This window comes from Pan paniscus, chromosome 14 (genome assembly GCF_029289425.2).
Source record: "Pan paniscus chromosome 14, NHGRI_mPanPan1-v2.0_pri, whole genome shotgun sequence".
NCBI classification, from domain to species: Eukaryota; Metazoa; Chordata; class Mammalia; order Primates; family Hominidae; genus Pan; species Pan paniscus.
In genome coordinates, this window is record NC_073263.2 from 77138248 (window position 1) to 77154421 (window position 16174).

The 16174-nt window shown below is 36.6% G+C and overlaps 1 protein-coding gene across 5 annotated transcripts in view; it reads left to right on the top strand.

Moving 5' to 3' along the window:
* UCHL3 (ubiquitin C-terminal hydrolase L3) overlaps positions 1-16174 on the top strand; it is a 56087-nt gene that overhangs the window by 10367 nt on the left and 29546 nt on the right. For all 5 annotated transcript variants that reach the window (XM_055096845.2, XM_063595813.1, XM_055096843.2 and 2 more), the window contains 4 exons: positions 565-693; positions 6469-6625; positions 7001-7086; positions 9228-9275. In XM_055096845.2, coding sequence (XP_054952820.1) covers positions 619-693; positions 6469-6625; positions 7001-7086; positions 9228-9275 — 366 coding nt within the window. In that variant the 5' untranslated portion in view covers positions 565-618. The remainder of the gene's footprint in view (positions 1-564; positions 694-6468; positions 6626-7000; positions 7087-9227; positions 9276-16174) is intronic.

Genomic DNA, 16174 nt, shown 5'->3' on the forward strand with positions numbered 1-16174 from the left:
AAACCTCAGACATCATTTTTGGTAAATAGGATAAACTATGTTGATTTTCTGATAAAATATTTATTTACTGTAACTTAAATGCCTCTCCTTAAAAACCAAGTGCTGGAAATGAGTTTAACATATCAACCAAGCCAACTTATATGTATTTGATGAAGTCCAGGCTTATTAAATTCAATTCCAAAGAAATGGAGTTTGAAAAAAGAGGTTTTATTTCACATGTTATGAATGTTAAATGTTTGTTATGTGCTATAAATAAATTGCTATCTCTTCTCACCCTATTCATAGAAAATCTGCTTTACTACCATTCTTCCCCCTTAGTTTTACTGAAGTATAATTGACAAAAATTGAACATATTTAGAGTGTGCATTGTGATGTTTTGATATGTGCTGCTTTACTGCATTCCTACTGAATGTCAGTTACATTTGTATTTTATCCCTTTATAGGTATTAGATACAGAGTACATATTTGTTGATCATTTCCCTTTTAACACTATGTATAGTATACTAGTTTTCTTTTACCAACTAATGTTCCATTGTTTTTTTTTTTCTTTCTTTCTTTTACCAGTTTCTTAAACAATTAGGTCTACATCCTAACTGGCAATTCGTTGATGTATATGGAATGGATCCTGAACTCCTTAGCATGGTACCAAGACCAGTCTGTGCAGTCTTACTTCTCTTTCCTATTACAGAAAAGGTAATTGTTAAGTAAAATAGAAAGTTTCTGGTAAATACAATTTTTGTTTTATTCTGTCTTATTTTTTGAGGCAGTATCTCGCTCTGTTGCCTAGGCTGGAGTGCAGAGGTGTAATCATGGCTTACTGCAGTCTCAACCTCCCAGGCTCAAGCGATCCTCCCACCTTAGCCTTTCGAGTAGCTGGGACCACAGGCATGTTCCACCACACCTAGCTGATGCTTGTATTTTATTTTTGTAGAGACAGGGCCTCACCGTGTTGCCTGGTCTGGTCTCCAACTCGGGCTCAAGTGATCCTCCCACATCGGTCTCCCAAAGTGCTGGGCTTATAGGCATGAACCACTGTTCCCAGCCCAATTTCTTTTTCTTCTTTTTTTAATTTACAAAGTTTTTGATAAATACAATCTTTAAGAACAAATGATCCCCTTCTTGCATAAAATTAGGCAATCTAGTCAGTAAAGAAATCTTAAAACTTTTTATTAAAGAGATGATATTTCTATTTTGATGACAGTAAAGTCCTAGGTTAGTGCTTTAAGCTTTGGTAAATTTTCGTCTTTAATAAAAATTTGGTTAGTTTGCCTCAGCTGTGTTTTGATGTCACATTTTGATTTATCTGTTTTAGAAATTTTAAGTACTAGAATAAACTTAAATACAGTTTTTTCAATATATATATATAAAAGGAATCTCCTTTGCTTATTTTAAGTTGGTAGGGGAAACTGATAATGTAGGTTACATTATTTTCAAAATAAACTTGAATGGGAATCACTAAGCTTAAATATATTTTAATTGGCAGCTTTAGGGTGTGTTGGGGATTATAAATAGCTGTTCTTTGAGCTCTGTATTTAAATTCAAGTCTACATATTTTAGTCTTTTTTTCTAGAATGATATGTGTGTATGTTTCTGTGTGTGTGTATATGTATACGTATACGTATATACATACGTATATACGTATACATATACACACACACATGCACATATATATATGTATAGTGGAGCCAGAACTTTTAAGTGCATTTTATAATAGATTTTGAGGCTATATCCTTCTGATTTTTATTTTTAAAATTAGAAACAGTAGGATGATTGCAGTAGTTATGAAAAATGAAGAAGTAAATGGGAAGATGTGAGAGAAATATGTTGATGATTTGTCATATTTGTGCTCAGGTCATCCTATTCTTCAGGACTAAATGGAGGCAAATCCCACAGGATTTAAGACTTTGCTTAGTCCTGGAAATTCCTGGATCATTTTCTTTATGCTATAACAAATTAGCCTCAATTCAAGATAAATTAAATAACATTGAAAATTTTTTCTCTTCTACTTAAGCGTTCTACAAAACAAATTATTCAATAAAAGAAATGATATTTCTTTGCATTTGCTATTCATAATAGAGAAATTTGGAGTTAGGAATTTCTTACTGATTGTCTAGTATTAGACCAAACCCCTACACAATGGTAAGGTTATGATTACTGACATTTGTAGAAGAGTTGAGACAAAAACTTAAGTTTACTCTCTTTTAATACAATGTTACTTTTACCTTTTTTGATTACAAAAATAAGCCAACAGATAACTATTCCAGGACCCCAATTGTAATGAACAGTAAATAATTGAAAAAAAAATCAGTTGCCTAAAGCTTAGGGTTTCTTAGCTGAGGTGATACAAATAGGAGTTTTTTTGTCTGAATTGGAAATTTCCAAACCATTGATTTTTTATGACTTTTTTTGTAAAAAATAAATTAGATTTGATCTCTTTCATTTAGTGAGTCATCAGCATTAAAAAGGCATATTATCCTTATTAATAGGATTTAATTTAGTAGATTATCAGAGCTAAAAACTTGTCCCTGTTGAAAGGAAGAGCACAGTTCTAAAGTATTTGCGTAAGTAAATTTGTACTTACATAAGTAGAAAATGATGTAAGTAAATATATAAGTAAGCATAAATGCTTTACTTATATAACTATAATAACATGTAAGTAGAGAATATAAATAGCATGTACTACTTTTAGATGTCTTACAGTTTTGTAGATCCCTATTTCAGCTTATAGGTGATATATTGCAAAGTTATTAAGAGGATATCTAGTGCATTCTTTAGGAGCTGCAAAGTGTTTGTCTTTGAAGTTCCAATTTAGAAATTGAATATGTAGTTGTGAATGACTTAAGCATACTAATAGCAAAGGAACTGTCATGGGTACCTCATTACCCTTTATGTATGTATGTATGTATGTATGTATATATGTTTATGTTTACTTATTTTTTGAGACAGCATCTCATTCTGTCGCCCAATCTGGAGTGCAGTGGTGCGATCTCAGTTCATTGCAACCCATGCCTCCCAGGTACAAGTGATTCTTCTGCCTCAGTCTCTGGAGTAGCTGGGATTTCAGGCGTGTGCCACCATACCTGGCTAATTTTTTGTATTTTTAGTAGAGACAGGGTTTCACCATGTTGGTCAGGCTGGTCTTGAACTCCTGATTTTGAATGATCTGCCCACTTTGGCCTCCCAGAGTGCTGGGATTATAGGTGTGACTCATTACCCTTTAAAGTCAATCATGGTGGGTTTTTAAAAATAAATTTTATTGTGTATATTTGAAGTTTACAACATGATATTGGATTCATATACATAGTAAAATAGTTACAATAGTGAAGCAGATTAATACATCTATCATCACATAGTTACTTTTTTTGTTACAAGAGCAGCTAAAATCTTATTTAACAAAAATTTCTAATGCAATATGATTTTATTAACTTTAGTCTTCTACTTGTTTTTCCTATACATCTGCTATTTTGTGTCCTTTGACCTACATCACATCACATCCCTGCTAACCTCTGTTTCGTTCTCTGTGTATTTGAGCTTTTCCATGTATCAGTGATATTATACAATATTTTTCTTTCTGTGTCTGGCTTATTTCACTTAGTATAATGTCCTTCAGGTTCATCCATGTAGCAAATGTTAGGATCTCCCTTTTTTAAAGCTGAATAATATTTCTGTGTGTGTGTGTGTGTATATATATATGTGTGTGTGTGTGTATGTATGTGTGTCTATATCTATGCCACCTTTTCTCCCAACCAAGTACTAACAAGGTCCAACCCTGCTTAACTTCTGAGATCAGATGGGATTGGGTACATTCAGGGTACTATGGTCATAGACTATACCATGTTTTTATCCATTTAGCCATCTATGGACATTTGGTTTGTTTCCATATCTTGGCTATCCTGAGTAATGCTGCAGTGAACATGGAAGTGCAGATATCTTTTTTTTTTTTGAGACGGAGTCTCGCTCTGTTGCCCAGGCTGGAGTGCAGTGGTGTGATCTCGGCTCACTGCAAGCTCCGCCTCCTGGGTTCGCGCCATTCTCCCACCTCAGCCTCCCGAGTAGCTGGGACTACAGGTGCCTGCCACCACGCCCGGCTTATTTTTTGTATTTTTAGTAGAGACGGGGTTTCACCATGTTAGCTGGGATGGTCTCGATCTCCTGACCTCGTGATCCACCCGCCTCGGCCTCCCAAAGTGCTGGGATTACAGGCGTGAGCCACTACGCCTGGCCTAAAGTGCAGATATCTTTACAAGGTAGAGATTCATCTCCTTTACAAGGTGATTCGTCTCCTTTGGATATGAATTGCTGGGTCATATGGTAGTCTATTGTTAATTTCTTTAGAAATCTCCATACTGTTTTTCATAATGGCTGTACCAATCTGCATTCCCACCAACAGTGCACTTGGGTTCCCTTTTCTCCACACCCTCACCATTATTTATTATCTCTTTTTGAAAATTACCATCAATGATAGTGTTTTGTTGTTATCATTTGTTTTGAGACAGAGTCTTGCTCTGTTGCCCAGGCTGTAGTGCAGTGGTGCCATCTCAGCTCACTGCAACCTTTGCCTCCTGGGTTCAAGCGATTCTCATGGCTCAGTCTCTGGAGTAGCTGGGATTACAGGCATGTGCCACCACACCTGGCTAATTTTTGTATCTTCAGTAGAGACGGGGTTTCACCATGTTAGCCTGGCTGGTCTTGAACTCCTGACCTCAGATGATCCACCCCCTTCAGCCTCCCAAAGTGCTGGGATTACAGGTGTGAGCTACTGCGCCCGGCCAGTGATAGTGTTTTGAATGTGTTCTTTGTGATAGTGCGGTCCAGCCAGTAAATCATAGGCAAAGAGGCTATAAATTTTATTTCTCTCTGATATTTATGTCTCTTGGCCTTATTTTTTTTAATTTTTTATCTACCATAATTTCTTTTTTTCCTTTAGTTGCTTTGTATCATTTTAGGAATTTTTCCTACACATTACATCTTGAAATTATCAAATCTTATTTTGCTTTGTCATCAGGAACATTAACAACAGACTAAGCTGTAGAACTGTAAACTTTTCAGCATAAGACCTTAACATACTGAACCTTTCCAGTTTTTTAATCAATCGAACGTACATGAATAATGTCCATTTATTCTGATAGTGTTACTTAAAATGTAATTTAGAAGCACAATAATAAAATTCATATTTTGAGCACAGATACATTTGTTGTTAGAAGCAGTCTATTATTTTTTTCTCCCATAGGCAAGAGATAAAAGAAGCAGTTTCTTAACTACTTGTAGGTTTTCTATAGACATCGTTTGTTTCTTTTATTGCAGGGGATCGGGAAAATGTTTCTGTAAAGGACTAGATAGTAAATATTTTCAGCTTTGCAGGCCTTTAAGTGTCTGTTGCAACTATTTGACTTTGCCTTGTAAACAGCCATAGACAATACATAATGAAATTTTACTTATGAAAAAAGGCAGTGGGCCAGATTTGGCCTGTAGGCTGTCATTTGCTGACCCCGCTCTACTGGAAGCAGAAAGTTATGGAAAAACTATAAACAAAATAATAAAATCATCTTTCTCCTCCCCACCTCACCGATTTTTTAACCTTTTTGCTATTTTTTACTCTTTCTTACTATTAGGAAACTGAGATACAGAGACATTAAATAATTTGCTAAAGTCACACAGCTAATAACAGCTGAGCCAGGACGTGGGCCCAGGCAGTCAGCTGTAGAGCCCACATTTTTGATGCTTATTATTATACCCTATTGCTTTTACAACCAGTTATTATAGATAATGGTTAGTGTCAGTTACAGATTATATAATGTGAATTTTATAAATATGCTATGATTTTCCAAAAGGAAAAATATTTTTGCCAATGATAAACAATATAGAAACGTAACAATTAGCAAGTAAAAGTTCTCCAGTAATCTCTTGGCCCAAAGATAACCTTTATTAAGTTTTTGCATACCCTTTCAGACTTTCCAATGTGTATATACATATTTTAAAAACATAAATGGGAATTGTTATTAATATAAACTGACCTATAACCACACTTAGTTGTGGACAAAGTTCTAAATCAGAATATGTATATCTATTATGCTTTATAGTATTTTATTACGATATGCCATAATATATTTTAACCAAATCTCCATTGATGTCTTAGACCAATCTCCTACAAAGGAAATTGCTTATTGGAGTGTATGAGAATTTAAAATGTTAATACATATTGCCATATGCCCTGTAACATGATCGTACAAATACATACTTTTAATAACAGCATAGGAGAATGCCTTTTTCCCCATACCTTCACCTTCACTGGCTACTGCTATTCATTTTTCAATCTTTTGTCAGTCTGGTAGGTGATAAATTAATTCTTTTATTTTAAACCCTTTCTTTCATAATAATATTTTTTATCATTTGCATTTTTTCTTTTACAGACTGAGTTTTTTAATATGTTATTTTCCACAAATACACTGTTGACTTTTTTTTTAATAGTATGAAGTATTCAGAACAGAAGAGGAAGAAAAAATAAAATCTCAGGGACAAGATGTTACATCATCAGTATATTTCATGAAGCAAACAATCAGCAATGCCTGTGGAACAATTGGACTGATTCATGCTATTGCAAACAATAAAGACAAGATGCACTTTGGTAAATGATTTTTCATTACTGCATTTTTTCCCCCTTAAGATACAAGTTAATTTCATTGAGCAGTAGGTGGTGCTCTAATTCTTTCTTCAAACTATAAAATAAAGCATTCCCTGCTTCCTTGATGATGGGAATGTATATACTGTTAGAAGAAATATTAATCCTTCTCATTCTTTTATATTGTTGACTAATAGGGGTTAAACAAATGGACAAATATTAATAATGTAAGGCTTATCATTAATAACATGATCCTTACATTTCTAACCTACCAATGAAAGAATTTAACCTGAAAAATAGTAGCATACTTCTAGTATTTTCATATATTGGTCTCTCTGCTGTATCAAGCCTTTTTAATTTTATCTTCTTTCATATTCTCAGAATCTGGATCAACCTTGAAAAAATTCCTGGAGGAATCTGTGTCAATGAGCCCTGAAGAACGAGCCAGATACCTGGAGAACTATGATGTCGGTACCTTCTTTCCGTTTTGATCTCATGTGGGCAAAAGTTTGTGGGATTGTAGATGTGTTTGGGGGTTTTGTCTTGAAACCATAGTTTTGAGCAATTATGGATTTTATTGTATCCATTAAGAAAAGCCTTTTGTACTTTTCAGATAACTTTGAAATATCCACAAATGCTGATAAGTTGCCATTTCTTTTCTATGTTCAGAGCTGACTCAATGGATAAAATCAGTTTGATTTACAAATTTTTTTTTTTTTTTGATATGCAGTCTCGCTCTGCTGCCCAGGCTGGAGTGCAGTGATGCCATCTCTGCTCACTGCAACCTCTGCCTCCTGGGTTCAAGCAATTCTTGTGCCTCAGCCTCCCAAGTAGCTAGGATTTCAGGTGCGTGGCACCACACCTGGCTAATTTTTGTATTTTTAGTAGAGACAGGGTTTTGCCATGTTGGTCAGGCTGGTCTCGAACTCCTGGCCTCAAGCAGTCCCTCCACCTCGGCCTCCCAAAGTGCTGGGATTACAGACATGAGCCACCGTGCCTGGCCCTGATTTACAAATTAATAAAATATCTTATGATTGACTATTCCTTACTATTCCCTCCCTAAAATAAATATATACCTGCCAGTACCCTGTGTATCTTTTATTGGGAATTTGGAACCAGGCTGAAGATGAAAGGATAAAGCAAAGGTTTAAAGGTAGACATTAGACCATACTGTAGCTATTTCATCAGTGTAATAAAGGCCACATAAACTAGGCTATATATATAATATAGGTTATATTTAATTCAGATGATAGTGATTTTACCACTTCATATAACTGTTCTGAAATGGTTTTTAAAATTTATTACTTTTGGAATCAATTTTTCTTTTGAAATCTTTTGACCTTTTAATAACATTATTAAATAGATTGTAAGTTCTTTGAAATTAGGCGTATAATCTACAAATTATTTGGTTAGAACAATGCCTTATGTAGAATTTGTGCCTGATAAATTAATTGCTTTGATTATGTTGTTATGCATTCCAGTATACTTTGAGAATTTTAAATTTTTTTTTCTTTAAAAAAAAACTGGAGACGTCATAAAACATCTTTATTATACATAAAAATAAACATGAAAATCAGTACTCTTACTAATGAGAGGTAGATAAACATTAATATTTTTTAGGGAGTGTATATATATACACAATTTTTTAAACAAGAATTTGATCATACTGTAATACTGTTTTATAACTTGCTTTTTTCACTTATCAGAAACGTATTACATACCAGTAAGTATATATTTGATATTATTTAATGGCTGCATAGCTTTCCATTATGTAGTATTGTATTTCACCAATAAATTAGTGTTAGAAATTTAATAGTTTTTCTTCTTTTTCACTATTTTAATAAATACTGCAAGGTACATCATTGTAGCTAAATCTTTGTAAATATCCTTAATTATATATAATTATGTACAATTATATGTAAATATATAAACTCCTAGAAGAGAAGTTGCTGGATAAAATAGTTTGCATGTTTTTAAGGCTTGGATATTTATTTATTGCCAAATTGCTATTTATAAAGATTGTACTTTCACCTGTAATTTACTATTGTGCCCATTTCTCTGGATGTTTGCAAATAGTGGGTACTGTAAGAGTGGTTTTTTTTTAGTTCAGGAAACTAAATTCTGTAGCTTCTGATAAATGCATGAGTTGTGCTCCACATTTCTCAATTGCTGACTGAAACTGCATGATTAAGCATAAATACAGCCAGAGCTGCAGAGGAGCATGGAACCTGGAGAAACAGATGAGATAAGCTTCTTTAGTCTCTATCTGTGAAATGCTTACTTTATTCTAGTCTCAATTGAATAAAGTGTTAAGTGTTAGTTCTAACAACTGAATAAGTTAAATGGCCCCTACTTAGAGCCTGGAAATTATAAATAATCAGATATTCAATTTCCTAAGTTTTCAGAGATTTACGGGTTACACAGTACAGCAATTCATTTGATTACCCAGATATCATTCTTAAATATCTAGTACTAAGCTTTTCTTAAATTTCCTTCAATTTATTGTTTCTTTAGAAGACTTTAGGTGTTAAAATTTAGCTTTGTTGTCTTCATTTAAAAAGTTGAGTATAGGCATTTTTTCCAATGAATACCTTTATTCTTATTACAGGCCATCCGAGTTACTCATGAGACCAGTGCCCATGAAGGTCAGACTGAGGTATTTCACATTTTTTCTAAATTTTTCTTGCTATAAATTTAACCATATAAATTTCTTGCTGTAAATTTAACCATAGTATTATTGTAGGACATAAAGTTTTAGAAAGTTACTTGGCTTTTTGTTTTTTCCTTTGAGAGAATTTGCTTAAGCAAAAGCAGTCATAAAGTAGCAAAAGGACATGTTTTGACAAGCTGTTAAGATGCTGCTGTCTGCTGTTTCAGTTCATCTAATCATTTAGAGATAATGCAGATTGTGTGCTGTTTGTGCGGCTCGGTGGCCTGTGTCTTCCCTATCAGATTCCTGTGAGGTCCAACTATTTTGAGAAAAATACCTGCACTGTTGTACAGTTAAATAGCCTGTGTCTTTATTGTGTCCTGCTTCCAGCAGAAAACCACATCATTTTCTTTGCTCAATAAATTTGTTTCAGGGTAATGTAATGATCTTTACCATCTTTACCCTGTTAGCTAGTTCAGCTGGGTTGCTTTTCCTTTCCTTCTCTTGCCTCTTTTTTCATTTTTTGGTTTCTTTCATTTTTCCTTCCATCTTTTCTTTCTTTCTTTCCTTCCCCCCAGCCCTGACTGTATCACTCTAAGAGGAAGTTTGTCAGAAGGTATTTTAGTCAAAAAGAATTTAACTAAAGCTGTTTGGTATGTTTATATCACATTTAAGGGTTAATACCAGAGAATTAGAGGTTTTCTTCTTTCTTATCCCATATGTGACTTGAAACCACACTTTTTTTTGTTTTTTTTGAGACAGAGTCTTGCTCAGTTGCCCAGGCTGGAGTGCAGTGGCTGATCTTGGCTTACTGCAAGCTCCGCCTCCCGGGTCACTCCATTCTCCTGCGTCAGCCTCCCGAGTCGCTGGAACTACAGGCGCCCGCCACCATGCCCGGCTAATTTTTTTGGATTTTTAGTAGAGACGGGGTTTCCCCGTGTTAGCCAGGATGGTCTCGATCTCCTGACCTCGTGATCCGCCTGTCTCAGCCTCCCATAGTGCTGGGATTACAGGCGTGAGCCACCTCGCCCAGCCGAAACCACACTTTTTCATGTAAAAGATGACATTGCCTTTATACTTAAAAAAAACTTGAAAAAATACTTGATTTAAAAATCATTGATTTTGGCTGAGCATGCTGACTCACACCTGTGCAGTCCCAGTGCTTTGGGAAGTTAAAGCAGAAGGATCGCTTGAGGCCAGGAGTTTGAGACCAGCCTGGGCAACATAGCAAGACTCTGTCTCTACAAAAAGTAATAAAAATTAGCCAGGTGTGGTGGGGCAAGCACCTGTAGCACTAGCTACTAGGGAGGCTGAGGCGGGAGGATTACTTGAGCTCAGGACTTCGAGGTTATAGTGACCTATGATTGCACCATTACACTCCAGCATGGGGGACAGAGCAGGACCCTGTCTCTATAAAATATATATATATATTGGTTGCTCTAGGCGCTGCTTTCAAAGGTGTGGATTATTGTTTTTGACTAAGTTTATCCATACACAGACACATAAGAGGGCCGTCTAAAAGTTTTTAACACCAGATTGGAAATTAATGAAATGCTGTTTTGTATTGCTTTATATGATCCTGAACATATTCATAATCTTCACTATGCTTTGATTTTTTGTTTGCAAATTTATAGTGTTAAAATTGGTGATGATGAGGATCAGCGTAAGTTTATTGTTAAGATATGAAGACAGTTACTTGTAATAAAGCAATTAAATGCTTTAATACATATTCACTACAAAAAATATTTATTTTTGCCATACTTCTCTTGCCCCATTTTTGGAGTTTCATCCAAATTATGGATTTACATTTAAACTTCTTTTTAAATGATCTTCATGTCTCTTTTTTCAGACCTAACTGCCTTCATTCTTTCCAGTCTTGGATGCCTGTTAGACATCATCTGAATGACCTCACTGTATTTTAGAATGCATTTTTATTTGTTTGAGCTTATTATCTATGTCTTAAACTTTTTCTTCCCTTTATTTTTTCTGTTTCTTACAATAGTTCCACCATACTTTTTCCCACTGTAACTATCTAGTACAAATTCATTAACTTCTGGTTTAGAAGATCTGCTTTTTATGCAGATTCTCAGTTTTTATTCCAGTTCTCATTCATTTTCACACACTTCTGCTGGATTCCCTTTCCTGAAATGTACCTGAATCAGTTGGCTGCTAAAATTTTTCTAGGGGTTTCCTAGTGCATAGAGCAGTGATTCTCAAGATGGAGTGCAGATAGAAGTTAGGATTTTCTGGAGGGCTTTTTACACTGCTATGTACTCCCATAAGAATTAATCTTTTCTGCTCCTTTCCCATCTCCCACAGTTTAGAAACACTACTGGAGTGAGCAATATTTTTTATGTATATTATAACCCTAAAATGTGTTGGAGTGAAAAAAAAAAATGTTTGAGAATGATTCCTCAAGCCTGTGCAATCAGTTTCAGGCTCTTTAACCCAGCTGCATTCAAGGTTTTCCTAACCCTATCTTGTCTTGTCTTGTCTTGTCTTGTCTTGTCTTGTCTTGTCTTGTCTTGTCTTGTCTTGTCTTGTCTTTACTTTTCCTTCCTTCCTTCCTTCCTTCCTTCCTTCCTTCCTTCCTTCCTTCCTTCCTTTCTTTCCTTCCTTTTCTTTAACTTGTCTTTCTAACTTTAATTATTTCTTTTTAGCCATCCCTTATTTCCTTATTTTATTATTTCTATTCTTCTTGCAGTACTCTCTTTCTGAAAATATTCTTTCCCTCAATCTCTTGTACTTCTTCTATCCATTCTTCAAGACTCAGCTTAGTACGATCTTCAGAATGAAGCAGTTCCTGATTATCAGAACTGGTTATATTTTATCATTTATATGAACTCTTTATATGACTACTCCAACTATTTGCATTTTAGCTATTTCATATTCTCTTTCATTTTTTAAGATGTACTTTTTTCATATTTTAAAAACTCTAAAATTAGGATGTATCTTACAGTTGATGTCATAGTTTACTTGGCGTTATTCCCATCTTAGTGGTTCACAAAATGGTGTGTCATGGAACCAATGGTGCCTTAGTGTGATGAAGTATGGTATCTTATCTCCCTTTCTGTGGCTCTTAGGCCTAGCATTGGCCTGATTCATTTGTGCATGTTCCAGATTATCCAATACTGTTCCTTACACACAAGTACAACACATGTGTATTAATTAACCAGAATTAGCTCAGAACTGTCCTTGGTAGTGTAAGAAATAAAAAAAAGTAGGGGGTCAGGGGTGGCAAATCTTAGTTTTCTGTAGTGCCCCGAGTAAACAAAACATATCCATTAGCCATTGTTTCCAAATAGGACAGCATTAACATTTTGGAAAGGGTTCAATTCTTTTTTGTGCGGGACTGTTTTGTGCACTCCAGGGTGGAATATACTGACCTCTAGTTGCCATATGTTAGTGTCTCCCAGTCGCTGAGAGAACAAAAACCTGTATGTTTCAAAATCCAGTTGTCATCTGGCTTTAAATCCCTGCTTCAGGGACTTTTAATATTTTTCTGATCATCTCATTTAAGATTCATCTCCCTGCCGGGCGTGGGGGCTCACGCCTGTAATCCCAGCACTTTGGGAGGCCAAGGCAGGCGGATCACCTGAGTTCAGGAGCTCAAGACTAGCCTGGCCAACATGGTGAACCCCATCTCTACTAAAAATACAAAAATCAGCTGGGCGTGGTGGCATGTGCCTGTAATCCCAGCTATTTGGGAGGCTGAGGCAGGAGAATCGCTTGAACTCGGGAGGCAGAGGTTGCAGTGAGCCGATATCCCACCACTGCACTTCAGGCTGGGCAACAAGAGCGAGACTCTGTCTCAGAAAAAAAAAAAAAAAAAAAAAGATTCATCTCTCATCTATGGGCTTAATAGTGTTCGGTGTATTATTATCTCCATTGCTGTTTGTATTCCAGCCTACTGATTTTTTTGTCAGTTCCTACAAAATACATAGGTCTTTGCTGTCTGTATTAGTTTGCTTGGGCATTCATCACAAATTGTTACCAGGTGCCTTTAACAACAGAAATTAATTATCACACAGTTCTTGGGGCTGGAAATCCAACAGCAAAGTGTCAGCAGGGTTGGCTTCTACTGAGATGTCCCTTCCTGGCTTGTAGACTACCACCTTCTCACTGTAGCCTTACCTGGCCTGTCCTGTGTATTCATATGGAGGGGGTGTGGAGAGAGACGGGGAGAGAGAGATCAATTGATCTGATGTCTCTTCCTGTTCTTATAAGGATACCAGTCCTATTGGATTAGTGCCCCATTCTTATAACCTTAGTTAACATTAACTACTTCCTTCAATGCCCCGTTTTCAAATATAGTCATGTTGAAGGTTAGGGCTTCAACGTATGAATTTGGCAGGGGGGACACAATTCAGTCCATAACACCGTCTTTGTGCTTTCTAACAACCCAGTACACTTCCGGGTATACCGCTGCTCTTTGCAGAGTTGGAGACTTCTCATCTTTCAGGTCTCACCTTAAAAGTCACTTTTCAGGCTGGGCGCGATGGCTCACGCCTGTAATCCCAGTACTTTGGGAGGCCGAGGCGGGCAGATCACAAGGTCAGGAGATCGAGACCATCCTGGCTAACACAGTGAAACCCCGTATCTACTAAAAATACAAAAAAACTAGCCGGGTGTGGTGGCGGGTGCCTGTAGTCCCAGCTACTCGGGAGGCTGAGGCAGGAGAATGGCGTGAACCTGGGAGGCGGAGCTTGCAGTGAGCCGAGATTGTGCCACTGTACTCCAGCCTGGGCAACAGAGCGAGACTCCATCTCAAAAAAAAAAAATGTCACTTTTCAGAGAAGCCTTCTTTCATCACTGTTAAGTAGGTCCTTCTGTATTTTTTTTTATGATAAAATCCTGTTTATTTTCTTCCTGGCACTTTAAAATAGTCAATAATAAGTTTTTTCTTCCTTGTGTATATTTGTTTATTCTGCTAACTAGAATGTAGGTCCCATGAGGAAATAGGCCTTGTTTGTCTTGTTCGCTTTGAATCCCCAAGACAAACTGGACATATATAGGCATGTATAAGAATTACATAGTTTGAAGGTAAGAGCACAGGATATAGGTTTGTATACTGACTCCACTGCTTATTAGCTTAGGGAGGATACTTTCTTCAGCACAAAATAGAAATAATGGCATTTACCTTATGGGATTGTTGTGAAGACTAATGAGTTAATTATATAAACTGCTTAGAATAGTACCTGGCATTTAATGGGCATTCAATAAATATTAGGCGGTAATTTTATTTTACTAGGCATCCAGTAAAATGAATCTGAATGGCAGAAGATGAGGCTGAAGTAATAGGGTGAAGCCATATCTGGGGGTCTTGGATTTTATAGATGGAGAACCACCAAAGATGGTACATTTACTTTTCAGCCTACTGAGTTTAAGGTGAGTTTTTCTGGGTCATATGTGTAGGAATCTAGAGCTCAGGCGAGATATCTGGAGTCTTTGGTATTTGGGTAGTAGTTAGAACCCTGAGAATTCTACAGAGGGAGAATAGTGGTAGACCAACAATAAATCCTTGGGGCATGTAGGTGTTGAAAGAGTGGGTAGAGGAAGAGGAGCCAATAATAATATAGTGTAATAACAAGTAGCATCATCACTGGCATCACTGGTACTCTCTATCAGAACGTTTTCATGGGAATGGAGGAGGCAGGAGCCTTATTGCATGCTGAGATTTGTAGACTAAATGAAAAATCTGTAAGTTGAGTCACCAAAATACAGTAGTCTTTTTCAGAAGATTGGCCATAGCATACTGCTCTAGAGTAATTGTTTACCTACTTTTCTCCATCCCACCGTGATTGTCTGGTAGATCAGCTAATACGGAAATCTGAACAGTAGCCCCACCTCACTTATGCTTCATTAACTTACACTGAAAGGTATTGCTTTCATCTTTCGCTTAAGATTAAAAACATAAAAGAAGAATGGGATATGAGGAAACAATGAGGAAATTAAATTATTAGTGGCAGAGAGTGTTTTCTTTTTTTCCATTGATTTTCCACTTGCTACAACCACCATTTTGTACTTTATTCTAGATAGAATAAAATAGTGTTATTAGAGTTGCTACAGAAGTTTGATATGTGTCATTTAATTCCAGTACCAGCCCTATGAGGTATTACCGTTGTCCTCATCCCCCTTCTATAGATGAGGCAATTGAGGCACAGAAGGTTTTAGTTACTTGCCCCAAGGTCACATATCTGCTAAGTGTAGAGCTGGAATTTGAGCTGAAACCGTCTGGCTGCAGAATCTAGTCCTAGTTCCTCTGTCCTCCTCCTGTCACCCCCACCTTCAAACAAACACTTTCTTTCTTTTTTGTTTTTTGAGACAGAGTCTTGCTCTGTCACCCAGGCTGGAGTGCAGTGGCATGATCTCGGCTCACTGCAACCTCTGCCTCCCTGGTTCAAGCGATTCCCCTGCCTCAGCCTCCCAAGTAGCTGGGACTACAGGTGTGTGCCACCACACCCAGCTAATTTTTATATTTTTAGTAGAGACGGGGTTTTGCCATGTTGGCTAGGCTGATCTTGAGTTCCTGGCTTCAGGTGATCTGACTACCTCGGCCTCCCAAAGTGCTGGCATTACAGGTGTGAGCCACCGCCCCAGCCAAACACTTTCAATAAAAGTTTGACAGCTAATTTTGTAGCAGTTCTGTTAAGACCAGTGTTTTATATTAGGCTTAATGTGACTATTTATATCCTAGCTTGGGATAGGAAACAGATCGTGTGAGAAATAGTAAATTGATAGCTTTTCAGTTACTCCTGAATTTTATTTCTTTTTTCTTTTTCATTATTATTATTTTTCTGATGCGAAGTCTCGCTCTGTCTCCCAGGCTGGAGTGTAGTGGCGCAATCTCTGCTCACTGCAACGTCTGCCTCCCAGGTTCAAGCAATTCTCCTGCCTCAGCCTCT